This window comes from Mesocricetus auratus, unplaced genomic scaffold (assembly GCF_017639785.1).
Source record: "Mesocricetus auratus isolate SY011 unplaced genomic scaffold, BCM_Maur_2.0 Super-Scaffold_100125, whole genome shotgun sequence".
In the NCBI taxonomy this organism is placed as follows: Eukaryota; Metazoa; Chordata; class Mammalia; order Rodentia; family Cricetidae; genus Mesocricetus; species Mesocricetus auratus.
In genome coordinates, this window is record NW_024429248.1 from 832,342 (window position 1) to 860,016 (window position 27,675).

Here is a 27,675-nt window from a genome sequence, read left to right on the forward strand (position 1 = left end):
TTCTTCCTGCCTATGCCTAGACACACCCTCTGGGATGCAAGACTCTTCTTTCAGCACTTCAACCCACCCTTAACCTCCTCCTTGCTTCAAGTACCTCTCCCAGCAGCCCTTGGGGGTGGAGTGGGGGTGGGGATAGCTTGGATTCATAGTACAGAACTTCTTGGTGTCAGAGGGGACAATGCTGGTACTTGTGCTCCCCTACCCCTGGACAGGCGGTGGTGTGAGCACACGGAGACCATCCACGTAGAAGAGGAAGTAACTCCTCGTCGGGAGGACCTGGTACCCTGCACCAGTTTGTACCGTTATATCCGTCTAGGCTGGCAGCTGGACCTGCCCTGGGGTGGCCCTGTAGGGCCCACTAGGCCCCCAGGGCTTGGACTCTGTGCTATCTACAAGTGAGTGAGGGTCAGAACCTGGGCTGTCTGCTGGTGGGGAAAGGAAAAAGTGATGGCTGGATATCCTGAGAGTGGGGGAGGACCCCGGGAGGGACTGGTGCAGCAGGCGTTTGGGAAACAGGTTACAGCTGGGTTCTAGGGAGGGTGGAGAGAGATGGTGCGGGTGGGTAACAGGACCGCGACGGGCACTGTATGGCAAGGAGAGGTATGCCACTTGTTCCTTCTGCCCCGGGATGCTTCCCAGCATTCATTCTTAACTTTTCGTTTGAAGAAGTTAAGGCCAGGAGGGGAGAGTTACTTAACATGACCCCTCGGAATAGTTGACCAGACCTAAGGTCCTAGGTCTTGCCTTGTGGTGGGACTTGGCTTAATAGTAACGTCTCTTCCTGCTTCCCCTTGTATGGTGCGAGCAGACCCCCAGAAACCCGGCCTGCTGCTTGGAACCGGACGGTGAGGGCTTGCTGTCCAGGATGGGGGGGTCCTCGCTGTACAGATGGTAAGTACCCAAGAAGGATGGGCACCTTCTGGGGTAATGGGCATGAAAGGGAAGCTCATCTGTGGTGTAGCAGAGGCTACAGACTGCCCCAGGACACAGCAGGTCCAGTTGGGCTCTCCAGACCGTCCAGATGATGACAGGTTGGGTGTGCCCCATTCTCTTCCACCACAGCCCTCGCCCAAGCCAGCCCCAAAGGCCGCTGCTTTGTCACACGGCAGTGCCAACCTCTAGCAGGCTCAACTAATTCTTCGGCGGGAAGCCTGGAAGAATGCTGTGCCCAACCCTCGGGACTCAGCTGGTGGGACAGCAGCTCCCAGATGTGCCTCAGCTGTTCTGGTCAGTATCACCCAGGTGGGTCTGCAGCCTCCAATATGGGAGACGGTCATATCCAGACCCTCACCCTATCCTGAAGAGTTCTGGGCCACCGGGCGGTGGTGGCGCACGCCTCTGATCCCAGCACTCGGGAGGCAGAGGCAGGCGGATCTCTGTGAGGTCGAGGTCGAGGCCGGGCTGGTCAGACAGCATCCAAAACAATACAGAGAAACCGTCTCGTAAAAAACCAAAAAAAAAAAAAAAATAAGAGTTCTGGACCTTTCCACCAAGCCCTGGCTCCTCCTATGGTCCCTAACCCTGCTGTCATATCTCCTGCTGCGCCAGGAACCATGTCCTTAACCTCTGTCCCTGCATTTAGAGGCTCACACGCGATGTGTCTTATCCAGGCAATGCTTCCTCTGAAGCCCTCCTGCCTCTGGCAGGAGCTGTGGGCCAGCTCTGGAGCCGGAGCAAGCGTCTCTCAGCCACCTGTTCCACCTGGTCCGGCTTCCACTACCAAACCTTTGACGGGCGTCACTACCACTTCCTGGGCCAGTGTACCTACTTGCTGGCTGGTGCTGTGGATTCCACCTGGGCTGTCCACCTCAGACCGAGGGTCCACTGTCCCCAGTCTGGGCACTGTTGGCTGGTGAGGAAGGGAGAGAGATGACCCCCAGGGGAGGTCGGGACATGGCAGGGTGGAGAGTTAACACATCTGGTCCACCGCTCGCTCTCAGGTTCAAGTGATGATGGGCCCGGAGGAAATACTGATCCAAGATGGAGAGGTCTCTGTGAGGGGACAGCCAGTGCCTGTTGGGGAGCCTCGGCTGCTCCACGGTGAGGTCTCCTTCCCTCCTCTGGGGTGGTCTGCCAACTTTCGAGGGCAGGGTAGCAGGCTGGGACGGAGCTGCTGCATTCCCCCCGAGTCCTGTTGGGAAGCTTTTGAAAGTTGAGGGTCAGGAAGGCACGAGGTTCACCCGCTCCCTACTGCCTTCCAACTGTGGCTTGGGCAAGTCACTCTGTTCAGCTGTCCTGAGCCTCAGTTTCCCCACCTCCCCCACGAAAAGTCTCGTCACGGCTGAGATACGGGGTCGGGGTTAAGTGTGAATGCGTCTGTATGGTATGGGCGGGTGGGCGGAGTGAGTCTGTGTGTAACGTGCGTGTTTTGTCTGTGTGGAGGTGCGGCATGCGTGTCTGCATACTGTGGGGTGCGTGGTACATGTTGTGGGTTGCAGTGCGTGGACTGTGTATAAGGTATGTGTATTGTATGCATATATGCGGTGTGAGCTGAATGTGTATATAGGATATGTGTGGCGTGGATAGTGTGTGTGTGTGTGTGTGTGTGTTGTAGTCTACTCTCCCAAGATAGTAGTCCCAGCAGGAAAACCCACAGTGCAGCTTGTAAGTTTGTGTGAATTGCTTCCTTAGGCTGTTTAGGCTCTGCTGTGATGAGAGCGAGCATGTATGACCCTTGAGACTGAACGGCCCTGTCCTCTTCCCAGGGATGAGCCTACAGTGGCAGGGGGACTGGCTGGTGCTCTCTGGGGGCCTAGGGGTTGTTGTGAGACTGGACAGGTCCAGTTCCATCTCCATTTCCGTGGACCATGAGTTCTGGGGACGGACACAGGGCCTCTGTGGGCTCTACAATGGCCAGCCAGAGGGTATGTATGGTATGGTTTGGTGTGGCTAGGGGGGGGAGGGGGAAGGGAGGGAGGGATGGATGGATGGATGGATGGATGGGAAAAGACATAGGACTCCAGGTCTAGCACTAACCTCAATCTTCCTCAGATGACTTTGTGGAGCCAGAAGGGGGTCTGGCTATGCTAGCTGCCACCTTTGGGAATTCATGGAGGCTCCCTGGCTATGAGGTGAGACTGCTTCCTACCTTCCCACTATATTTTCTGGGGTCCTCAGGAAGAGAACACAGGTTCTGGGTCCCATACAGAGCCTGGAAACTGCTGTGTGATGACTACCTAGGGGTCCTTCCTGATGTGGTCACTGGGCCAGCTCTGTCTGGGCTGACTGACCCTGGCTCCTCTTTCTCTGGCCTGGGCTTGTCACTTTGCGTCCATCCCTGGCCCAGAATGAGGTCCGGTGGGCATGACAGTGAGGCAAGCTATGAGGGTAGCAATCACTTTCCTGTTTTCCTGGCTAATGCCCTGTCAATGCTTCCTGGCCTGGTTCTGTCCTCACAGCCTGGGTGTCTGGATGCAGTGGAGATGGCTCAGGGCTGTGAGGGTGCCCTGCGAGGTACACAAACAGACTTGGAAGCTGGCAAGCTCCGAGCTCAAGCCCAGGATATATGCCACCAATTGCTGGAGGATCCATTCAGGCAATGCCACACCCAGGTATGGGTGGGGGTGGAGGTGGTGACCAGCTCTGGGGGGGGGGACGATTCTGCAGGGGCTAGCGACTGCTGGAGAGGTTGGTGACCTGATCCTGCCATCAGATGCATTAGGTCCTCGGTCACGGCACCCCTTCCTCTCTTTGGCTTTACTTCCGAGAACAAGAGGGCTGCTCTTGGGGCCGTTGAGGCCCCTTCCGGCACTCATTACGTTTGGTTTCGGAGTTGGGGTGCAACGGAAGAGGAGGCAGACGTTGGTGAGGAAAGTCAAATGCCCTTCCCTCCAGGTTCCCCCGAATGAGTACCATGAGACCTGCCTCTTTGCCTACTGTATCGGAGCCAGAGCAGACAAGGGCCCAGGGGGGCAGCCGGAAGCTGTGTGTGCCACCTTCTCCAGCTATGCCCAGGCCTGTGCCAGACAGCACATCTATGTTCGCTGGAGGAAGCCTGGATTCTGTGGTATGCTGGGTCTGCCTCCCCAAACTAACCAAAATCCCTGAGTGGCCTGTTCCTGAGCCCTCCCGCCAACCCCCGCTGTCTCCCATGACCTGTTGGGTTTCCGAGGCCAGTCCTTCACGGGCCATTTTTGTTCCCACAGAACGCCTGTGCCCAGGGGGTCAGCTCTACTCTGACTGCGTCTCCTCCTGCCCACCCAGCTGCTCAGCAGTAGCCCAGGGAGAGGAGGGGTCTTGTGGGAAAGAGTGTGTGAGTGGCTGTGAGTGCCCAGACAGCCTCTTTTGGGATGGCGCCCACTGTGTGCCCGCCGCCCATTGCCCCTGCTACCACCGACGCCAGCGCTACGCCCCTGGCGACATTGTGAACCAGCTGTGCAACCCTTGGTGTGTCTTTGGGCTCTAGTGGGCCATGTAGTAGCACTCTTCTGATAGCTTTTCTTTATGCCGTCTCTGAGATCTGCACCTCCAAACAGCCGGTGCCTTCTGGGACTTCCCCACCCAGTGGCCTGTGACATTTTCTGGCATGATTAATGACTATCCAGTTCTAATGGTGGTGGGTGTGCCGGGGGGGGAAGAACCAATGGGCTGGGTTTGGTTCGTGTCCAGTTCCACTCTCTGGGATGGATCTGATGCCACGGTGCCCTGTCCCGCCCTCTGTGCCTTTAGCGTATGCCAGGATGGCCGCTGGCACTGTGCCCAGGCCCTGTGCCCTGCTGAGTGTGCAGTGGGCGGTGACGGGCATTACCTCACTTTTGATGGGCGGAGCTTCTCCTTCAGGGGTAATCCAGGCTGCCACTACAGCTTGGTACAGGTGAGCAGAGAGCCCATTTCAAGGAGAGGGTTTTTGTCAGGGTGGGGGGGCCCTCACAGGGGAGTCCTGAGGGGGAGAGGACTGTAAACAAGCCATTAAAGCAATAGGTGAAACCTAGGCCCCCTTGCAAGGAGAGATGGACAGCAATGCTGGCAGGAGAATGGATACCTGCATACCGCCCACACACACACCTTAGATGCACACACACACGCACACACACACACACATACACACACACACCAACATGCACTCACACCCATTCACCCGTGTCGGTCCCTGGTGAGGTTAAGCCCCTTGCCTCCCAGCATCTGTCTGGCTAGAAGTTGGGTAGCACCTGTGTGGAGTGGGAGCTGAAGTTATCACACTGCCGGGCCTTCCTCGTGGATTCTCTACACGCCCCTCTTACCTTGTCTGCCCCAGGACTCTGTGAAAGGCCAGCTGCTGGTTACGTTGGAGCATGGGGCCTGCGACACTGGGAGCTGCCTCCATGCCCTCTCTGTGTTCCTGGGGAACACCCACATTCAGCTCAGATACTCAGGTAGCAGCTCTGTCTAATGTGGGGCCCTTGTTCTCTGTTGTCCACTGTTTTTACTCTGCGAACTCAGCCCTACCTGTACCTGCCCTCTACACACCCTCTTTGGAGTTCAATAACCATCCCTTCTAGATTCCTGCAGCTGAACCTAACTGCTTACACTGCTTTGTGCTCCCATCACGGGGCAGACACACTATCCCAAAGATATTTTCCAAGACATCTTCTGCAGGTCTTAAGTGGTAAATACAAGCCACAGAGTTGGAAAGGCCTTGTGCATGAGCAGCTGAGACTGACCCCTCTCTGAGGCTGGCCCCTCTCTGAGGCTGGCCCCTCTCTGTGCTGTCCCTCCAACTCGGCCATGCCCAGGCCTGCTGCTGGCTTTCTTTATCCAGCTCCTCACACATTGACCACACACACAAAGGGAATATGCAAAAATGCATGATGATGTGGGGTTCTTGAGCTATGGCAGGAATGGTCGTCTCTGGTAGGTCCAGGGGCCTCCAGGGATCACTAGTGGCTCCCACACCCCTCCCTAGACACATGCCATCCCATTTTACCAAGTCTTTCCCCTCTTGCAACCCCATCCTCCCAAAGACTCCCTACCACATAGTCAGACCTCTCTTCTAGGAGCTGTGCTGGTGGATGGGCAGGATGTAAATTTGCCCTGGATTGCTGAGGGCTTCAATGTTTCCCATGCCTCTTCCACTTTCCTGCTATTGCGCTGGCCTGGGGCCCGGGTTCTCTGGGGAGTGGCTGACCCTGCAGCCTACATCACCCTGGACCCCCGTCATGCCTACCAGGTATGCTAGGAGGCCAGTGAATGTCTGGGCTAGGCTAAGTAGGACTGGATCTCACTTTTATGTGTCTTCCGTGGCTCAGGTGCAGGGTCTATGTGGAACCTTCACCTGGAGACAGCAGGATGACTTCCTGACACCGGCTGGCGACATAGAGACCAGCGTCGCCGCCTTTGTTGGCAAGTTCAGGGTGTCAGGCGATGGAAGGTGCCCCCCCGATGGATAACATCCCACTGTCCTCCTGCAGCACTTACGCCCAGCGGCTCCCTTTTGCAGAGGCAGCCTGTGCCGTCCTGCACGGCCCCGCCTTTAAGGTACTAAGGTGTCCCCCTTCCTCTGCCTATAAGATCAATCAAGGACCCAAAACGCAAGAGAGTCAAGGGTACAGGGAGGCAGCACTGGGCTCCCAAAGGGATGGAATCCATGAAGAAAGAACTGACCCTTTCTTTGTGCCCAAAGATGTGCCACGAGCTAGTAGACAGAGAATCATTCCGATTGCGGTGCTTGGAGGCTGTGTGTGGCTGTGCCCCTGGCAGGAACTGTCTGTGCTCCGTGCTCTCTGCCTATGCACATCGCTGTGCCCAGGAGGGTGTCCTGCTGCAATGGAGGAACCAGACGCTGTGCCGTGAGTCTCTCCACCCAGCCAATCCTGGGCTCCTCACCTCCTTCTCCCAGTACCCTCCTCCCCAGCTGGGGGGGAGTCGGAGCAGGGAGGAACTCCTTCCTTGCCAGACTGTTGCTTGGTGCTTTCTCCTGCAGAGGCAGAGGGACTTGAGGTTCAGACAGGGTGGCGAGGCTTCTGATTTGCATGTGTCCCTGTGTTCTTCAGCTATCCTGTGTCCTGGTGGCCAGGCATACCAGGAGTGTGCCCCGGTGTGTGGTCACCACTGTGGGGAGCCAGAAGAGTGTAAAGAGCTTGGCAGCTGTGTGGCTGGTTGTAACTGTCCCCCAGGACTGCTGTGGGACCCCGAGGGTCAATGTGTGTCTCCCAGCATGTGCCCCTGCCAGCTTGGAGGCCGGCGTTACACGTTTGGCACCATCACCACCACGGAAGACTGCAGCCACTGGTAAGAACTGCCACCCTTGGACAAAAAGAGGAAGAGCTTTCGAGAGAATGGTTAGCTGTGCTGAGGCCTGGTCACCTTGGGTTGCCGGGGGGGAGGGGGATGGTGGGGTGCTGGGATTTCCCCAGTGCCCGGGCATTGTCAGCTTCAGGAAGCTCTTCCATGCCCACTACCTATTGTGTTGATTTTACTTCCTACCTATAGTCTAACAAAGAGTAGGGAGTGAAAAGCAATTCCTACCTGGTAGATGAGAAGAGAGTGGGGCTCAGATACGTGGACAGTTTGCTACAGGGGAGGAAAGATGAGGTCTATACCTAAGGAGGCAGCGGCAGGCTCCAGGGCACTTAAGTGGATCCCTGCTGCTGCTTGGACAAGTGGTAAATGTCTTAGTCACTGTTCTTGCTTCTGTGACCAAACCTGACCAGAGGCAGCTTGAGGGAGGAAGTGATTCTTTTGGCTCACTGTGCAAAGAAATGCAGTCTATCATGGTGGGGAAGTCATGGCGGCAGGAGGTGCCCGGTCACATTGCGTCCTTAGACAGGAAGCAGGGAGGAAGATGAATGCTGGTCCTTGGCCCAGTTTCTCCCTTTTGTTTTAGCTTGGGAACCTCAGCCTGTGGAATGGCGCTACCCAGTCCGGGTGGGTCTCCACGGGTCAGTTAACCCAGTCTAGAAGATCCCTCATGGACGGGCCCAGGGATCTGTCTCCAGGGGATTCCAGATCTCATCAAATGGGCAGTCAAGATTAGTCATCGCATTAGGGGAGTCAATAACAGGCCAGACAGAAGGGGGACTGTGGATCCCAGGCATGTGGGCTTCCTGAACAGCCTGCCCTCCTGTCCTGGAGGTTAGGGTATTGGAAGTTGAGCTGTTCCAGTCTCTAGAACTGGGGCTGGGCTCTTACCAGACATTAGAGGATCCAGATGCCTGCAGGGATCCTCAGTATCTAGGTTCCTGAGATTCACTGTGGCAGACTAGGGCCTAGGATAGCCAGATGAGCCCATGCTGGGCCTGCCTCTTCTATCTTCCCTCCTCTCCAGTGTCTGCCAGGAGAGGGGCCTTTGGAATTGCACCTCTAACCACTGTCCCCCAAGGAGGGCACTCTGCCCCCAGGAGCTCATCTATGCCCCTGGTTCCTGCCTTCTCACCTGTGACAGCCTCAGTTCCAACCATTCCTGTCTAGCTGGGAGCACCGATGGCTGCGTCTGTCCCCCTGGTACCGTGCTGCTGGTGAGGCCTGGGAAGGGGACCCATGAGGCAACAAGGGTGCCCTCCCTATACAAGGATCCTGCCGGGCTCCCTAGCTGCCCAAAGTAGCCTTTTCACTCTCCACCTAGGACAAGCGCTGTGTGCCTCCCGATCTTTGTCCCTGTCGTCACAATGGGCAATGGTACCCACCCAACGCCACCATCCAGGAAGATTGCAACATTTGGTATGCCCGGTCACTGTCACCTGTTACCGTATGACCTTGTGACCCTTGAAGCCCCCAGACACCGTGCCTCTTTGGCTAAAGGGGTTTGGAATAGTAGATGGGGCAGCACATCCAGAGTAGTCTAGATGCCGGGAGCCTTCTAGAATCCCTGGCACCCGGGGTCTGTCTGGGCTGTCGTTGGTGACGCTGTCCTCTATCTCTTGCCCACAGTGTCTGCCAGGGCCAACGGTGGCACTGCACGGGCCATCGGTGCAGTGGGTGGTGCCAGGCATCCGGAGCCCCCCCACTATGTGACATTCGATGGACTGGTCCTTACCTTTCCTGGGGCCTGCGAGTACTTGCTTGTGAGAGAGGCTGGTGGCCGCTTCAGTGTCTCCATCCAGAACCTGCCGTGTGGGACCAGTGGCCTCACTTGCACCAAAGCACTGACTGTGCGCCTGGACAGCACCGTTGTGCACATGCTTAGAGGTGGCTGTGACCTATCAAGGGCAGCTGTGGTACTTCTAGAGGGCGGGAGGCACAACAGTGTAGCACCACACCTCCTCAGCTCGGCCAGGCCCCAGGTTCCCTCTCAGCTCCTCCCTGGGTTTGGCTGTTCTTATGGTGGGCTTTGTTGGAGCCGGAACCCTGGAAAATCGAGGCCCAGAGAAGCCTTATGACCCACCCAACCTCACCTAGGGAAATAAGCAAAAGAAAGTTTGGAAGGGTGGCTGGGAAGGCCTCTCAGGGCCCAGGCTAAATTTAACACCCTCTCTTCTCCAGGCCAGGCAGTAACGGTGAATGGAGTGAGCATAAAGCCCCCCCAAAGTTTATACAGGCCCCGGGCTGAGCCTGCACCATGCCGGCATCTTCCTGCTGTTGACAACACGCCTAGGTCTCACTCTGCTCTGGGATGGAGGTCAGGCTCTGCCCTTTGCACTGGTAGCTTGGTTTCCCCCAAACCCTTCTTCCCAGTGCCTGTCAAGCTCTGAGGTTGAGACTGGCCCCTGACAGCCTACTTGGGACGGATTTACAGTATTAACGCTCAGGCCAAGATTCTCGCTGTCTCCCATCCTTCTGGGCACCTCCCCCAACTTACAGCCCCTGAAATTGGTTGAAATTTCCACATTATATTTTCTTTTATAAATTATTTACTTTTATTTTATGTGCATTCCTGTTTTGCCTGTGTGCATGTCTGTGTGAGAGCACTGGATCCCCTGAAACCGGAGTTACAGGCAGTTGTGAGCTGCTGTGTTGGTGCTTGGGAGTTGAACCCGGGTCCTCTGGAAGAGTAGTCAGTACTCTTACTTAAGGCCTCAGGACCCATATTATATTTTCATAGCTGTGTTTTCCTTCGTTTTACAAATATGACGGCCCTACCAAAGGAGCGTTTAGAAAATATCGAGTTTTCGGAAGAAATGAAAATAGACCCGCTGACACCTCGCTGCTAAGGCGCAGTTGGCATCTTAGAAGTGCAATTGTTAATGAGGAATTGAGGAAAACAAAACAACTCTGTGTGCGTTTGGTCCTCTCTGCTGGGCTAGCCTGGAGCTTCTTGCCACTGATATGAGGGCCTCTCATCGCATTCTGAAGCCACCCGAATGCTAGGCTGGTTGGGGATTTTGCGTCTCTCAATCTAGTTGTACTTAGGAAACTAGATTCCTACGTGGCTCCCAGATGTTGGTCTTTTCAGTTATCCCCACCCAAAAGAGGGAATCAGCACCTCTGATGGGCGGGGACACCTGTGCAGGAGAGGCTGTCACACCCAAGTGTCCTTCTGCCCCCAGCCCAGCGGAGGGCCCTGAAAGTCACTTTTTATAATGACACCAGGCACCCGGGTGCTGGTACGGCTGTCCCCCCACCTCCACGGTCGTGTGGCTGGGCTGTGTGGAGACTTCGACGGCGACGCCAGTAATGACCTGCGGAGCCGCCAAGGAGTCCTGGAGCCCACAGCAGAGCTCACTGCCCATTCCTGGCGCCTCAATCCCCTGTGCCCTGAGCCGGGAGACATGCCTCACCCCTGTACAGTGAGCACGGCAGGGCAGCCAGAGGGAGGCAGGGGTGTAACGAGAGAGAGAGAGAGAGAGAGAGAGAGAGAGAGAGAGAGAGAGAGAGAGAGAGAGAGAGAGAGAGAGAGAGAGAGAGAGATGGGGGAGGCAGGGAGGCTCACAGAAGCACCCTGTGTTGTAGGTGAACGCCCACCGGCTGAACTGGGCCCAGGCCCGCTGTGGGGTGATACTGCAGACAATCTTCACCCTGTGTCACACAGAGGTGCCCCCACAGCGGCACTATGAGTGGTGTGTGTACGACGCTTGCGGGTACGGAGGGCTGAGGGGTGGTGGGTGCTGTGGGCATGCTGAGGTGTGGGTAGGGAGCGGGTGTGTGTGTGTGTGTGTGTGTGTGTGTGTGTGTGTGTATGACGATTGGGGTTGGTGGCTCCGCCCCGCAGCTGTGACACAGGGGGCGACTGCGAGTGCCTCTGCTCAGCCGTTGCTGCCTACGCCGATGAGTGTGCCCGGCGCGGACGCCACGTGCGCTGGCGCAGTCAGGAACTCTGCCGTGAGTGTGCCCTACCCTCTCCGTCCTGCCGTACAGTCGAGCCCCTCGGAAGGTGCTGCTTCTCCTGTCCCACCAGCTGGCCCCTTGGGTCCCTTAGGTCCAAGTGTGAGCTGAATGCTCACCCCGTTGCTAGAAACGGCTTAGTGAACCAAACATGAGAAGGACCGATGGGCGGGGCTCTAGCATCCTTTATCTTGTTTTTTTTGGGGGGGGGTGGTGGTAGTCTTGGTAAAGGTCTCCAGCATGTATCCTGTGCTTTCCTTGGGTGTCAACTGAAGCTGGCTTGCCTGTGCCATTGCTTCCTGGGGCCTCAGTGAGCAGACCCCCCCTTCTCCCCACCCAGCCCTGCAGTGTGAAGGAGGTCAAGTATATGAAGCCTGTGGCTCTGCCTGTCCCCCTACCTGTCATGACCGTCATCCTGAGACCAGATGGCACTGCCAGGCCATCAGTTGTGTGGAAGGCTGCTTCTGCCCCGAGGGGACGCTGCTGCATGGTGTGTTTGCTGGAGAGAGGACACTAAGGCTGGGTAAAGGCCGCGCGTGATGGCTGGGATTCCTTTGTCCCTGAATCCCATGCTCTGTGCTTCAGGGGGAGCCTGTGTGGAGCTGACCGCCTGTCCCTGTGAGTGGGGTGGCAGTTTCTTCCCACCAGGAACTGTGTTGCAGAAAGGCTGTGGGAACTGGTGAGTGGGAGGCCCGAGAGAAGCCTGTGCCCTTGGACTGGACACGCTGTTGATGTGTGGCTAACGCCAGGCCCCTACTGTGCCCAGTACGTGTCAGGAAAGTCAGTGGCGTTGTGGAGGTGATGGCGTCCTCTGTGAGGAGGTGGAACCTGGCTGCCCAGAAGAGGAGGCTCCGTGCAGAGAGAGCGGGCACTGTGTGCCTCTTGAGTGGCTTTGTGACAACCAGGATGACTGTGGCGACGGCTCGGATGAAGAGGGTAAGCGTTTTTGTTTTTTGTTTTTTTTTTTTTTGGTTTTTTTTTTTTTAACGAGACAGGATTTCTCTGTATTGTTTTGGAGGCTGCCGGTCCAGCCCGGCCTCGAACTCACAGAGATCCGCCTGCCTCTGCCTCCCAAGTGCTGGGATTAAAGGCGTGTGCCACCACCGCACAGCTAGCGTTTTTGTTTTGTTTTGTTTTTTACCTGTGTGTGGCGGTAACAAGGACAGGTAACTGAGTTTGTTGAAGCTGCAGCATCTGTCCCCCAGGATAGCTCCCTAAGCTGCTGCTTCCCCTGCCAGGAGCTAATGAGTGAAGACTGAGGGGCAGGGAGGGTGCTCTGGTCTTTCTTGGGCCCGGACTTTCGGTAGCACGGCATCCTGAACCTGCCCGCTTTCCCCCGCAATAGGCTGTGCCACCTCAGGCTGTGGGGAGGGACAGATGTCTTGCCAATCTGGCCACTGCCTGCCCCTGGCCCTGCTCTGTGACGGGCAGGATGACTGCGGAGATGGCACGGATGAGAAGGGGTGCCCATGTCCCCATGGCTCCCTGGCCTGTGCCGACGGTCGCTGCTTGCCGCCCGCCCTGCTGTGTAATGGTCATCCTGACTGTCCGGATGCTGCGGATGAGGAGTCCTGTCTGGGTGAGGAGTCTCTGCCCTGCCTCCAGTCCACTAGGCACCCCCTCCCAGGGGTCCAGATCCTGGAAGGCCCCTGAGTATCCATCCCCTTCTATGCCCCATCCCCACTCACGAAGGTGGTGACTGAATGGAGATACCCCCAAAGAAATAGAAAAAGTGGTGATCCACCCAGGGGCTGGGTGACTCCGTGGTCAAAGACCTGAAATCGGTTCCCAGCGCCTACATTGAGCCACTCACGGCCGCCTGTGACTCCAGCTCCAGGGGTTCTGAATCCTCTTCTGGCCTCCACAGGCACCTGCACACGTGCCGCTTACCTCCACAGACACACAGACACATACATTTTTGTAAGCCTTAGAAGGGGTAAGTCCCAGGATCCCCGCCTCTCCTCTGGCTGCAGGGCTAGCGAGCTGCCCGTCTGGAGAAGTACCCTGTGATGACGGTACTTGCATTAGGGCCATGCAGCTGTGTGATGGAGTTTGGGACTGCCCGGAGGGAGCTGATGAGGCACCTGGGCACTGCCCTCTGCCTTCTCTGCCCACACCCCCTGCTGGCGCTTGGCAGAGCCCTTCCGCCAGCTCTCTGAATGCAGCCTCAAGTCCTACGGGCAGTGCCAGCCCTGGTGAGTCTCTGGGAATAAATAAGGTAAGAAAGCTGGGAGCCTGTGCGGCCCAGAAAGGGATGGGTGAGTATACCAGAGGGAAGCATTTGCGCCAGACTCCAGGGCTTGGAGGCTCTGGAATGACGTGTTCAGTGTTTGAGAGCGATGGAAGGTCAGGTTTGTCTCCTGGTGTTCAGGGCCACCCTCTGAACATGTGAAGGAGAACCTAGTGGACGTGTTAGGGACTAGGGGAAGGCTTGCAGGAAAAAAAAAGCAGTCAAACACAAGATGTGCAGGACTGGATTGGGAAGGGGCATGCTCGGGGAAGAAGTCAGGGATGCTGAAATTAGAGGGCAGCCCCAAAGGAGACGTGAGGGTGAGCTGGACCAGCAGAGCCGAAGATGATCTAACCAACACACCTACCGCTGCAGCGTCTCCCTGCGGCCTCTTTGAATTCCAGTGCAGCAGCGGGGAGTGCACTCCTCAGGGCTGGCGCTGTGACCAGGAAGAAGACTGTCCGGATGGAAGTGATGAGCTTGGCTGTGGTGGGCCCTGCACGCTGTACCAGGCGCCCTGTGCCCACAGCCCGTACTGCGTGTCCCCAGCACAGCTATGTGACGGCGTGCCGCAGTGCCCGGATGGCTCAGATGAGGTTGCCGAAGCCTGCGGTGAGAGTCACATACCTCACTCTGTGCACCTCCCTTTTCTCAAGTGCCGCCGTTGGCCCCCTTGCTGTGGCAGATGGTGCACAGCTAGAGAGGGCCTATGTGACTGATTTTTGTGTTTCTTTGGTCTTTATCATAAAATTGTCCTTAGAGGTCTTTGCGTCCCCCTGCAGGCCCGTGGGAGAGTAGGAAGGGGGTCTTTTTTTTTTTTTTTTTTTTTTTGGTATTTACGAGAGAGGGTTTCTCTATTTTGGAGGCTGTCGGTCCAGCCTGGCCTCGAACTCACAGAGATCCACCTGCCTCTGCCTCCCGAGTGCTAGGATCAAAGGCGTGCACCACCACCACCAGGCTGGAAGGGGGTCTTTTGTCTGCTCATTTTTGGGCAAGAAGAAACAAGACAGTGGGTGATGGCTGAGGGCATGGGGGGAATTGGTCTGTTTGGAGGCTTCCCCAACCACAGCTTCTTCCCAACTCACCCAAGTGGAACTCTTTGTGCCCTCACAAATGAGCCCTTCATAGCCGGGCGGTGGTGGCGCACTCGGGAGGCAGAGGCAGGCGGATCTCTGTGAGTTCGAGACCAGCCTGGTCTACAAGAGCGAGTTCCAGGACAGTCTCCAAAGCCACAGAGAAACCCTGTCTCGGGAAAAAAAAAAAAGCCCTTTGTTCCTTGGCTACCTCACCAGAGAGGGTATCAAACCATCCACAGGCCCTTACTTTTCTCCAGGATTATTCTTAAACCCCTTCTAAAGGATTCTTTGATCCAGAACAGAACTATGCCTCTTACCCAAGTCCTCCTAATATCCCGGCTTTCCCTGCTGGTCTGTATTCGGGGATAGGATGGCGGTGTGGGAGCAGTGCCGTAGGACACTTCTTATCCATAGGACCCACCCAACTGCCCTCATGCCATGGCCTCTTCTCCTGTGGTTTGACTCCATGGCTGTGCCTGAACTCTAAGCGCTTCTGTGATGGGGTCCCTGACTGTCTCCAGGGCAAGGATGAGCTGGGCTGTGGTGTGGATACTGTTTTCTTGCTGGGGACACTCTTGTAGTCTAGGAGATGATTTTCACTCCTACTTAACTGTTCTTTCTTCCCCAGAGGGGCCGTCAGTCCCAGGAGGCCCCAACGGGACAGGGGTCCCCTGCCCAGAATTCTCCTGCCCGAATGGCACCTGCATTGATTTCCTGCAGGTGAGAATCTCAAGTATGGCTGGGTAGGCTCAGATTTTGTACACCTAGCCAGAAGCCTGAACCTGTCGCTTCTCCAGGTTTGTGATGGGAACCCAGACTGCAGGCTGGAAAATGAAGCAGAGCCCTCCCCGGAAGAGCAGGGTTGTGGGGCCTGGGGCTCCTGGGGCCCATGGGAGCCATGCAGTCAGACCTGCGGGCCTGGCATACAGGGTCGGAGTCGACAATGCTCCCCATCCAGTCTCCCGGTGCTGCAGAACTGCCCAGGACCACAGCACCAGTCACAGACCTGCTTCACGGAGGCCTGCCCTGGTGAGGGACGGGACACCTGGGAGGGGGAACGGGGCAGTAGGTCCTGGAGACAGAGGGGGGAGATGGAGGCTGTTGGTCCCTAGTCCTGCCTCAAATCCCCCTCCCCACAACACACACGCCACCCTGGCCCTCCCTTGCAGTGGATGGCGAATGGAGTGCTTGGTCTCCCTGGTCTCTGTGTTCCGAACCCTGTGGGGGCACCGTGACACGCCACCGGCAGTGCCATCCACCCCGAAACGGGGGCCAGGACTGTTTACTGCTGTCTGGGAGCCCTCGTGGTGTTCACCAGGCCAGTGAGTAAAGGGGAAGAGGGCTCAAGGAAGGGCACGAGGAGGGTGACGATGGGTTACGAGAGAGGAGGTCCTCTGGTTGGGCTATGGGGAGTGGGCGGAACTTAGCAGGAGCGGAGGGTTGCTGGGGCAGGGAGCAGAACGGTGGGCATGGGAGTCACCAGTTGAAACGCTGAGGACATTGGGGGATTGTGGTGGGCACTAGGAGTGTGGCGGACAGTGGTAGATACCGGTCTCGCTGCAGACGCCTCTCTGTCCTCGCCTACTTTCAGATCCCTGCCCTCAGGAAGGCTGCCCCAACGCCACTTGCTCTGGGGAGCTGGTATTCTGGCCCTGTGCCCCCTGCCCTCTGACGTGTGATGATATTTCTGGTCAGACCATGTGCTCACCAGACAGGCCCTGCACCAGCCCAGGTAAGGGCGGGGGAGCGGGGTAACTGGACCGGGTCTGTGGAGGCTTGGCTTTGCATGCTACATAATGCTGGGCTTTACCTAGGTTGCTGGTGCCCAGAAGGGCAGGTGCTTGGCACTGAGGGGCGATGTCTGAGACCCACGCAGTGCCCCTGCCTGGTGAACGGTACCCGTTACTGGCCTGGGCAACGCATCAAGATGAACTGCCAGCTCTGCCTCTGCCAGGATGGGCGACCACATCGTTGCCGGCCCAATCCAGAATGTTCTGGTAAGCTGCTGCCCAGGCCTATCCTTTGGAGTGGGGGGGGCAGACTTACCCCTCCCCAGACCACCCAGCCCTGACTGACGACGATGACAGACTTACCCCTCCCCAGACCACCAGCCCTGACTTCTGTCTTCTCTCAGTGGATTGTGGCTGGTCCTCCTGGTCCCCCTGGGCGGAGTGCCTGGGTCCCTGCAGCAGCCAGAGCCTCCAGTGGTCTTTCCGGAGCCCCAACAACCCGCGCCTCTCCGGTCGGGGTCGCCAGTGCCGTGGTATCCACCGCAAGGCCCGCAGGTACAGGATGGGGACCCGATCTACCCTCTGCCTCTGCTTAGGAGGTCGATTCTGAGGTAGGCATTTTACATCTGACAGAGACCTCACTAGCAACCTGTTCTGTGACACCTCAGTTGTCTTTTCCTATATCGGTTTTGTATCCGCTAGGTCCAGGAACCAACAGACCAATGGTGCTCGACCATTCCAGGGGCAAGAATGGGTTTCTGTCTCTGGAGGGCAGGGGCAGGGGGGTTGCCTCTGTTGAGGCTTGTAGAGTCATAGTTATTTCAACTCTTCTGGGGCAGGCTGTGCTAACCTACAGTGTTGGCACACATTGCTTTCCTCCCATTCTGTTGTGCCTGTTCTCTTAGGAGCAGGGGTAAAGTGGAATTATAGTGTGACCAAACATTTACCCAGGACTTTCCCAGTTTTATTAGTGACAACCCACAAATCTAGGAATACTCTTATTCCAGCAAGTTGGGGAGGGCTGGCTTTGAGCGAGCTCCCTCCACCACCAGGAGGCCGCAACCGCATCTCCCTTCCCAGGTGCCAGACAGAGCCTTGTGAGGGCTGTGAGCAGTGGGGCCTCGTGCACCATGTTGGAGAGCGCTGGCGTGGGGGCCCCTGCATGGTGTGTGAGTGTCTGCCCAGGGGTGCCACACGCTGCTCCCCCTATTGCCCACTGGGCACCTGTCCCCAGGTGAGAGGGAATGTGGGGAGGGCTGAGTCTGGAGAGGTGATGCGGACCAGCCGGGCTTGGGGAGTGGGCCAGGGCTGGACAAGTGGCCTGACTTGCATGTCCCCACAGGGCTGGATCCTGGTGGAGGGCACGGGAGAATCGTGTTGCCACTGTGCACTGCCCGGTGAGTGGGTCTGGGGAGTGGCAGAAGAGCTTGAAGAGGAGAAGAACTGGGTGCCGACCGTGACAGGGAGCAGTGGTTTAGTTTCCTCATCCTAAAAGTGCAGCTGATGAAGTTAGAACTTACCCAGCACGCACAGTTACATAGGATGTTCACTGCGCGAGTCTCCTTCCAATGCCGACAGGGGTCAGAAACTGCACCTGTTCCACACTCGTCAGAAAGTTGTTTTGGCCCTGGGGTTTTATTCTGTTTTCTGAATAGTCAGTGGAGGTGAGAAGCCCCAGTTCACTCAAAGGGAAAGAGGGACCCTTCCCGGTCGGAATTTCTCTCTTGAGGAGTCGTGAGAGGGAACGTGGTCCATCCAGGAAGTGTGGCGGGCCCGAGTACTGGGTTGGTGGCTGGTGGCAGCCTCTCCCACTCTCTTTTCTGACCCCTGGGTCTCCGCACAGGAAAGAACCAGACAGTGGTCCCCATGACCACACCTGCCTCTGCCCCCAGTCCTCAGATCGGAGCCCCCCTGATCACCTATGTTCTGCCTCCCCTGGGGGGTAAGTCACTCGCTGTTTGGATGCAGAAAGGGACTCCCTAGCGATTGCCAAGCCTCTAGGAAGACAGGGACCTCTCTGGCACAGTTCCCTGCCTCCTACACACTGCAGGTGATGGGGTCGCCCATCCCACACTGCATTCCCCAGCTCTGCCCTCCTTGCTTCAATTTCCTGCCTTCCACACCCTCGGCTCCCCTTGAAGTTCCCTAATTGTCCCTGCCACACCCTCTATTCTGCCCTAGTCCAGCCTATCTCCTCTCTCTCTTCTGCACCCAGATGCCTGCTATTCTCCCCTGGGCCTGGCCCAACTGCCCATGTGGGCATCATCCCAGCCCCTGGAACACCCCACCTGGGCTGCCATGGGGGCTCCCACCACAGGGCGTGGCCCTGGAGAGGATGCTTATGCCGAGTGGCATCCCCAGCCGCTCTACCTGCAGCTGGACCTGCTGCAACCACGGAACCTAACTGGTCAGTGAGGAGGAGGGCACAGGTTAGGGGGACGGGGGACAGAGTGGCTGTCTCGGTGCTACTGGCCTTTGCCTTGCCCTGGTCCCTCCACAGGCATCGTGGTGCAGGGAGTCGGCTCTTCTTCTGTTAATGTCACGAGCTTGTCGCTCCAGTTCAGCAGTGACGGTCTATGGTGGCATGACTCCCTCAGCTCCCCGCCCGGTACCCTGCCCCCACCCACGGTACTAAGCGCTCCAGTCCCCTGGGGCAAGTGACCCAAGAAACCCGTTGGTGAATGCCACAGCCCCCCCCCAGGGACTTTCATTCCCCTGAGGGACAGTCCTTGCAGTAGACATCTACGGAATGCCCGCTAGCAGGGACGATGCCCTGTGGAGCTGAGCGTCCAGGGACATCTGACAACATGGAAGTGGCTTAGAGTCCGCATGCGTGGCCATCTGACAGCTCTGTGAAGGAGCAGGATGGTAACACCGCCAGTTCACAGAGGCCCTTAGAAGTGAGGGTCTCTGCGGAGGAACCAGGGCACAGCACATTTCCTTTAGGGGCTGGCATCCTCCCCAATAGAAGGGGCACCAAAGTAGATTTGCAGTGGCAGCTTGAGCAAGAGGTGGGACTTGGGCAACAGGTCATACCTCCCACAGCTTTCCTCCAGGAGCCCAAACCGTATGGCCCCTGAGGCATGGACATTCGGCCAGATGGTGCAGGCGAGGTATGTCAGAGTGTGGCCACGCAACGGTCACCACGGCGACAACATCCAGCACGACGTCTTCCTATGGGTGGAGCTACTGGGCTGTAAGCCAAGCACAGGTCAGCTTGGGAGCTGGAGGGACAAGAGTGGGCAGTGTGACATCAGATGTCTTTAGTAGCATATCCTCCGCAGTGTCCCCATTGGCATCCCCGTGTCCGGAGAACAGGCACCGCTGTGCCGGTGGTGAATGTGTCCCATGCAATGGTTCTGTGGACTGCAGAGATGGCTCTGGTGAGGAGGACTGTAGGCCCCTTCCTGCGGGCACCAGCAGCAGGTATGACCAGCCTTGGATGGGACCTGCCTGGGAAAGGTGTATGGGAGGAGTCCTGGCTTGCCTTCACAAACCAAGCATGCCGAGGAGTCACATCTGGGTGCTCCAGAGCCCTTACCCCGCCTCCCCCAGGAGCCTTGGGTTCTGTGCATTCTCGTGATACCTGGAGTTTAGCGACTCTCAAAGGATGGCGCTAAGCCCACTCCCCCAGCATGATAGATGGGAGACTCTCCGTTTCTGCCTGGTCCTGTGGGTGGGAAGTGGGAGGGCTTTACCTGTCCTCCATCGATCATGGCATGATCAAGCTGAGACCATTGGTAGGGCTCACCTTTGTCCAGCCTTAGTGGGCAGCGCCCCTCTTGGATGCCCTAACCCTGTCCCTTCATGATGGTTGGGTCCCAGGGCTGGGAGATTTCCCTGGAACCCTCCTGGTGGTGTTTTTTTTTCTTCCCAGAGTCCATTCCACAACCAGGACCCCAGCCCTCTCCTCCACTCAGCCTGGAACGTTTCCAGCCCAGCCCAGGGAGGTAAGTGAGGATCTGTGTGTCAGTGCCTCACCAGCGTACTGTCTGTACCTGCACTGACCTCCCTGTCACACATTCAGTGGCTTTCCCCATAGCTTGTGCTTCCTGGTGCTATTCCTGCCAAGCCTTCAGTTCTGAGCTATGTGAGATCCAGTTTGGTGCCACGTATGATGCTGAGTGCTAGAGGGACAGGCAGGGCACTGATGCCGTGCAGTCTGGGTGGCAAGGGCTCTGTGTCATGGGTGAGGAGGTACCAGGGCGTCTGCTTTTAAAATCTATGCCTGGGGACCCCAAAGGAATCTGGGACAAAGCTTGAAGGATGGGGATATCCGTGATACAAAAGAGGGGCAGGACACTTCCTGTTGACGAGTGACCTGCTCAGGGAATTAGGAAGGTCTAGGGCACAGGTTAGGGGACGGGGGATAGAGCGGCCGTCCCAATGCTACTGACCCTTGCCTTGTCTTGGGTAAAAGAGCTGAAGTGGTTTCGCAGGCAGGCCAGCGAGGGTGCGAGACGGAGCCTGATTGTGCCCAACTCATCCACCTTGCAGGGTAGGTTAGCTTAGTCATGAGTTTTGTGGGCCAGTACCTTGGGGTGTCCAGCCTGATCACCTTTCAGGAGAGTCACCTCTGTCCTCAGCTCTGAGCTTCTGTAAGCATATAGAGGTGGGAGGGGGGCACCTGTGACTTGCTGGAGAAGGATGCCTATGTGGAACTCCCTGGAGGCCTAAGCAGGGTTGCTGAGCTCTCTCCCTCTGTAGGGTCTGGCAGACACGGAACACCAGCAGCCCAAGCAGGAACCACCCATGCTTCCTGCAGGTGTGTACACAAAACTCCAAGACCCTCCCCAAAGCCTTGCCCTTGTCATCACCTGCCCTTCTAGAGCAAAGGGCGGTGGCATCCCAGAGGCTGAAACCCCCTGTCCTCTGACTACCCCCAAGAGAGCTGTGGGGTCAAGAGATACCGGTCTCCTGGTGCATGGTCAGGTCCCAACCTTACCAGCCTACTAGACCCAGGATTTGAGGTCTGAGGGACAATGACAGTTCCTAGAGCCACGCAGTTGTCCCGCAAGGTGGCTGCAGCCCCCAGGCCCTGAACTGGTCTCCTTGAAGGAGTTGAAAAACCACCTGACCCCGTCTTTGTCTCTTTAGCTATGATGCTAGGCATTTTTTCTAAAGTGTTTGTTGGCAGCAAGTGCCCTAAATAGACATGAGAGTGGGCAGGGTTCCCAACTTAAGATACTCCTAAGCAGGAAAAGGCACTCCCTGCCAGGCATGTACCAGCTTACCCATGGCTACTGATCACCTGTACCATGGTGCCCAGTGTAGGGTAGGATGGGTGCAGACCCCTGAAGCAGCAGACTTGTACTGACTCTAACATGGGAGATACTGGACACATCATGCCAACCTGGTGCCTCGGTTTCCTTACCTGTGAGTGTAGGAGGCTCTCCCCTGTGAGCGCCAGTGGAAGCCGTCCAGCGGTCTGACTGAACCATGTCTTTGTCTTTTGTTAAAAAAAAATCACATCTGCAACATGTGGGCTCATAGGATGAATCCTAGACTCATTCTAAGTCTGGTTCCAAAAAAAGGCTGTCTTTGAAGATGAATATTTTGGCAGAAAAAATGAGTGTCTGACTGTCCTTTTCACTACAACTGTCAGGAAACTCAAAAAACTTGTTTCTTCACACCAGTAGCAATGTCCTCATCCTGAGTCTCAGCCATGCTTGCTCCTTCTGCCGTTGTGTTTAAATGACTCCAGTTCTCTCCTCTAAACATGTTTTTTTACAATGAACTTGTATTAGGAGGTTGCTGTGTTTCCTTGCAACTAGAATATAGCATTAGATCAAACCAGGTTTTTTCTACTTTCCCTTAACCCCCTTCTCATGCTCCTTGGATGGTAGAGACCTGCTTTTATTTTGATCTGAGGGCCCCTCCGAGGTGGGTTGTTGTCTGCGATGGCTGTGATTATCCTGTACCGCATGGGAACCAGGGATGCCCTCTTCAGGGTCTGTCTCACCACCTCTCACAGGCCAGTGAGCTGAGCTAGTGTCACCTCACACCCTCCTCCCTCCACAGTGAAGACAGCAGGTCCCGTTCATGCTTCTGAGACTCCCCTGCCTGTTCCAGGGCAACCCACGCAGACGGTGACCACCGTCTCTACATTCCCTCCTGGTGCCAAGAGCCCGCTCCCAGCAACGGCTGCCGTGACGGCGCTTCCCCCACACTCTCCAGTCACTCCTGTTGGTAAGACTCTTCTGCCTGAAGGGCCCAGCTTCTCTGCAAGGAGTAGAAGCCACAGGAGGTTCGCCACTCGGATCAAGGCCACATGGTTTCCACATCACTTTTAGTAGAGAATGGGCCCCGAGACCCAAGTTTCCTAATCCACCTTTCTCACTCCTTTCTCGTTACCCCCCAAAAAAGGCAGGAAGTGGGGGTATCCTTGACGCTAAGCGGAGGGAAGCTAGGCCACCAAGGAAGAAGGGTAAGGGTGGCCGGTTCCCATGTCAGCTGGCTGTGGTGGTGTCCTGCCTGCAGGCCAAAGCGTCACCCCCAGGCCCTTCCCACCCGTGTGGTGTGGCCCTGGGCAAATGCCCTGTGATGTCCTGGGCTGTGTGGAGCAGAAGCAGCTGTGTGATGGAATGGAGGACTGTCTTGATGGCTCCGATGAGAAGCACTGTGGTGAGCTGGAGGACTTGCATCATGCAGTGGAGATGGCAAGCGGGTTTCAGGTCTGGGTGGCTCATGTGGTAGAGATATGGGAGGGGTTGGAACAGCAGGGAATAGAGAGAAATTTTAAAAGCAACTGGAAGCCCCAGTGTCTTTGAAGGTGATGAAGAGAATGGGATAGACACTGGGCACAGCCTGTTTTATTAAGCCACTCACCTATCTACCAATCTTTTGATCTATCCATCCATCCATCCACCCATCCACCCTTCCATCCATCATCCATCCACCCTTCCATCCATCATCCATCCATCTATCCATACATCCATACATCCACCCTTCCATCCATCCATCATCCATCCACCTACCCATCCACCCTTCCATCCATCCACCCATCCATCCACCCATCCATCCATCCATCTATCCATCCATCCACCCACCCTTCCATCCATCCATCATCCATCCATCCATCCACATATCCATTTATCCATCCACCTCTTCATGTATCTATCATCTACCCACCCTTTTTAAAATTGTTTGTTTTTATTATTTTTATTCATGTGTGTGTGTGTGTGCATGAATGTGTGCTCACAGAGACCAGATAAGGACATTGGATCTCTTGGAATTGGAATTAAAAAAGGTTGTGAACCACCACGTGGGTGCTGGGAATCGAACCTGGGTCCTCTGGAAGAGCAACCAGTGCTCTTAACCACTCAGGTATCATTCTAGTCCCCACACACCTACTCTTAAATCTACCCATCCATCCATACACCCATCTTTCCATCCATCTTTCCATTCACATACCCATGCATCTGAGCATTTATTCAATCTGTCCATCCCTCTCTCCATTTATATATTCAATAGTCTATTGGCTCATCTATATACCCATCTACCTGCATATCCATTCACTATATATCTATAGCTATATCTATCTATCTATCTATCTATCTATCATCTATCCATTTATTTATCCTTCCACTTGCCTACCCACCTACCTATCTACCTATTTACTCATCTATTTACCTATCCCATTCACACACTCGTCTCTCTGTCCATCTATGTATCCATGTACCCACATACCCATCCATCTGTCCATACAGTATCTACCCATCTATCCATCTATCCATCCATCTACCCATCCATCCATCCATCCATCCATCCATCCATCCATCCATCCATCCAAGGTAGATCATTTTGGATCAAAGTTTAATCTGCCACAATCAGAAGAGCAAGTGTTAACCAATCACAGAAACTTGGACCCCGGGGAGAACCCATTCAGAAAGAGGGTAACCAAGGGGAAAGACTATTCTTCATGCACTGACTTCTCTCTGGTTACTCACAAGTAGAGAAACTACGAGATCTGTGTAGAACGATAGCAAAACCCTGAAATGGGGCGGCACATCTGGCAGCAGTGAGACAGGGAAATTACCAAATCCAGGGATGGGAACCTGATGTAGGAGCTTTGGGGAGCCTGGTGTGTGTGTGTGTGTGTGTGTGTGTGTGTGTGTGTGTGTGTGTGTGTGTGTGTGTGTGCGTGTGTGTGTGTAGGGCTACCTTCTCAGCAGCACACAGAGCAGGCACTTGGAGGTGGAAAGGCCAGAGCTTCTGCTCAGCAAACTGTCCTGATCTTGGCCTGAAGTTCAAGGGTCTCAGTTTCTCATCCGGCCAGAAACCACTGATGCGGCTCCCTTCTTTCTTCTCAAATTACGAATTGGCAGCAACTGCTGGTCCTTTCACCATACCTACCACTGCCCTCCCTGGGCTGCCAGCCTCAGTGACCCTCTGCTCCCCAAGTCAGCTGAGCTGTGGCAGTGGGGAATGTGTACCCCTTGAGCAGCGCTGTGACCTTCGTCTGAACTGCCAGGATGGCTCCGATGAAGACAACTGTGGTATGTGCTAGCCTCAGGGCTACAGTCCTAAGGGCCCTGGTCCTGAATGAGCCTCCTTCTAAGCCCTGGTGTACTGTCCCCTACAGTGGACTGCGTCTTGGCACCATGGTCTGTCTGGAGTGACTGCAGCCACAGCTGTGGTCTGGGCCTTACCTTCCAGCGCCGGGAACTGCTGAGACCTCCCCTGACTGGAGGCAGCTGTCTGTCGGACCAGCTCCGTAGCCAGCCCTGCTTCGTGCAAGCCTGCCCAGGTAGCCTAACACCTCGGAAAGAAATAGAGACTGATCACTTGCTGTGGGAGACCTGGATTGGTTCTCATCAGAGCCCCTAGCCGAATACCCTGCTCTGCTCGGAGACCCTAACCGCTTTGGGAAACTAACACAATGATGTCCATGCAATCGCAGCCTTCAAAGAGATGTCAGGATACTCACTCTCCTGGCCTTACCCTTCCTTGCCTGCCTAGGTATCTCAGGGTAATCCCTTCACTCAGGGTTCTCATGCTGTAAGCTGGTAACAGTCAATCCTCCCTCCCTCCACCCATGTTTCCATATGTGAGGATGGAGGAAGACAACAGAAGAGGGTATTTTGAGTGACAGCTGGATGTACCACTTACTTGTCCCTGTCTCTGTATCTGAAGGCTTTGTAGACCTTTTGTTCAGTGACTCCCCAACACAGTGGCTCCCCAGCCTGCTCTGTGTGCTGCTGAGAGGGTAGCCTTACACACACACACACACACACACACACACGCACGCACGCACGCACGCACGCACGAAACGTGCCCCCACTTCAGGGTTCTGCCACTGTCACCTTGCCGAGGGCTGGAACTCTGTCCCTGGAGTCACCGGGTGGCTTATCCCTGGTTCGCTCGCCTATGGGCAGCTTTCCAGAATAAAGGAAGCACTAGGATGCTGCCCCGGCCTGCCAGGCCACTGACCCCCAAGCGAGAGGCTCCCTCGCTTGGCCTCCTCCCCTCTACACAGCCTGTCTCCTTGGACCCCCTTCTTCCTCTACAGTGGCTGGGGCATGGGCAGAGTGGGGGCCCTGGGAGCCCTGCAGCGTCTCCTGTGGAGGTGGCCACCAGAGTCGCCGGAGGAGCTGTGTGGACCCCCCTCCCAAGAATGGTGGAGCTCCATGCCCCGGGCCTTCCCACGAGAGGGCTCCCTGCAACTTGCAGCTTTGCCCAGGTGACACAGGTAAAGGGAAGCTGGCTTGGAGGGATCTCCGACAGCAGAGCCCCGGTGTTTGTCTGTGTGCCTTCCGGTACCCACCGTACCTGTGCTCTTCCCTCCCGAGACTGTGAGCCAGGCCTTGTACACGTGGATGCTGAGCTGTGTCGGAAGGGGCTAGTACCCCCATGTCCGCCCTCCTGCCTGGACCCTGAGGCTAACAGAAGCTGCAATGGGCATTGTATGGAAGGTGAGGCCCAGCCAGAATGAGCAAGTGTAAGAGTCGCCCACCCAAGACCAGCACCGTCCGTCCCTAAGTGACTCCCTCTCCTCGCATCCAGGATGCCGCTGCCCTCTTGGGCTCTTCCTCCAGGACTCTGGCTGCGTGCCCCTCTCCGAATGTCCCTGCCTGGTGGGAGGAGACCTGAGACAGCCCGGGCTGGCCTTTCTGCTGGACGACTGCAGTCAATGGTGAACACGCTGGGCTGAGGGGTGGTGCTAGTCCAGGGGCAAGTCCTGGGGCGAGGGAAGGTGCTGGGTCATTGTGGGGGGTGGGGAGAGGTGGCGCCGGATGGAGAGAGGATTCTGGCCACGGTGTCCTGGTGCCGATGAACACTTCTACCCCTACTGTCCTCTACAGCACGTGCGAGAAGGGGACACTGCTGTGTGAGCCAGGAGGCTGCTCCCAGTCCTGTGGCTGGTCTGCCTGGTCCCCCTGGACACCTTGTGATCACTCTTGTGGCTCTGGAGTGAGGGCCAGGTTCAGGTGCAGAGACGGGTCAGGAAAGGAAGAGATGTGGGAGAGGCTCAGAGCAGGTCACCCTGGTGTGGGGAGGGCAGTGGACAGACGGTAGAAGGGTGAGGGAGGCTGGCAAAAGGGGAAGGCAGATGCCCAGGCAAGTCTCCTCTTCTCAGGTCTCCCTCCAACCCTCCTGCGGCCTTTGGAGGTGCCCCTTGTGAGGGTGACAGGCAGGAACTTGAGGCCTGCTACACAGAGTGTGGGACAGGTACCGTGTGGCAGGAGACGGCCTCCCCTCAATTCCCAATCCCCTGTCCTGGCTGGTTGGCACTTTGTGAATGAAGCTGTGCCAGAGGAGGCCGGTGTCCCCTTGTCCCTTTTCCCTGCCCGGACCCCAGTGGCAACAGAAACTGCAGTGGGCACCGTGGCAGGTGAGGGATAGCCAGGAAGAGGAAGTGGGAGTCACGGCCACCCATCCAAGTTATGGTCCTGGAACCAGTTTAGGATAGCGGGCTTTGGGAGTGACAGGCTCTCCTGCACGCATCCTGGGTACCTGGGCAGGCTGGCTTGGGTGGTGCAGATGTCTGCAGAGGCAGGAAGAATGAGGCTTCTGGGCTGACTGTGTGCTTCAGGTGACTGGGACTTAGAGGCATGATGACACACTCCTGTTTGTCCCTTTGCCTCAGGCTGTGCGGTGTCAAGGGAGGTCATCTGCAGTGCAGGCCAGTCACAGTATGTAGTATGTGAGGCAGAATGAGTGATTGGGGGGGGGGGGGTGTCAGAGCATGAGAGGCGGCCAAGGAGTGGGCCCCTGGAGTCAGTGGAGAGTGAATGATGATATCAGGCAGGTATTCACAGGTCACAGGGAACTGAGGCTTCCCGTATGGAAAAGCCTAGAAGAGTTGGACTCTGAGGATAGGGAATGTATTTGCGAGCTGTTGTTGCCTGAGCCATGCAGAAGCATGGGCATGAGCTTGGCCTGTTTCATGGAAGGCTCTGCCTTAGGTAAAGTGAGGAACAGAGCTGCGGGATAGGATCCTACCAGTGAGTCAGAGGAGCAG

At 56.4% G+C, this 27,675-nt stretch overlaps 1 protein-coding gene across 1 annotated transcript in view; it reads left to right on the top strand.

Annotated features, from left to right (window-relative positions):
• LOC101831911 (SCO-spondin) overlaps positions 1-27,675 on the top strand; it is a 56,817-nt gene that overhangs the window by 2,452 nt on the left and 26,690 nt on the right. Inside the window, 56 exon segments of the mRNA XM_040736833.1 lie at positions 213-395; positions 809-891; positions 1,063-1,242; positions 1,611-1,852; positions 1,941-2,040; positions 2,706-2,864; positions 2,992-3,071; positions 3,399-3,551; positions 3,835-4,006; positions 4,146-4,386; positions 4,669-4,813; positions 5,234-5,351; positions 5,973-6,145; positions 6,225-6,350; positions 6,352-6,453; positions 6,599-6,764; positions 6,969-7,206; positions 8,243-8,432; positions 8,540-8,634; positions 8,845-8,914; positions 8,916-9,102; positions 9,397-9,431; positions 9,433-9,532; positions 10,444-10,640; positions 10,804-10,931; positions 11,063-11,172; positions 11,516-11,665; positions 11,761-11,854; positions 11,942-12,111; positions 12,521-12,754; positions 13,149-13,370; positions 13,781-14,017; positions 15,110-15,201; positions 15,279-15,510; positions 15,651-15,803; positions 16,073-16,213; positions 16,296-16,478; positions 16,616-16,766; positions 17,292-17,445; positions 17,554-17,608; positions 18,055-18,153; positions 18,427-18,618; positions 18,712-18,839; positions 19,257-19,422; positions 19,496-19,637; positions 20,089-20,161; positions 20,919-20,976; positions 22,284-22,400; positions 22,692-22,835; positions 24,539-24,709; positions 24,796-24,960; positions 25,723-25,902; positions 26,003-26,125; positions 26,217-26,346; positions 26,516-26,641; positions 26,791-26,882. Of these exon segments, the coding sequence (XP_040592767.1) occupies positions 213-395; positions 809-891; positions 1,063-1,242; positions 1,611-1,852; positions 1,941-2,040; positions 2,706-2,864; positions 2,992-3,071; positions 3,399-3,551; positions 3,835-4,006; positions 4,146-4,386; positions 4,669-4,813; positions 5,234-5,351; positions 5,973-6,145; positions 6,225-6,350; positions 6,352-6,453; positions 6,599-6,764; positions 6,969-7,206; positions 8,243-8,432; positions 8,540-8,634; positions 8,845-8,914; positions 8,916-9,102; positions 9,397-9,431; positions 9,433-9,532; positions 10,444-10,640; positions 10,804-10,931; positions 11,063-11,172; positions 11,516-11,665; positions 11,761-11,854; positions 11,942-12,111; positions 12,521-12,754; positions 13,149-13,370; positions 13,781-14,017; positions 15,110-15,201; positions 15,279-15,510; positions 15,651-15,803; positions 16,073-16,213; positions 16,296-16,478; positions 16,616-16,766; positions 17,292-17,445; positions 17,554-17,608; positions 18,055-18,153; positions 18,427-18,618; positions 18,712-18,839; positions 19,257-19,422; positions 19,496-19,637; positions 20,089-20,161; positions 20,919-20,976; positions 22,284-22,400; positions 22,692-22,835; positions 24,539-24,709; positions 24,796-24,960; positions 25,723-25,902; positions 26,003-26,125; positions 26,217-26,346; positions 26,516-26,641; positions 26,791-26,882 (8,147 nt within the window).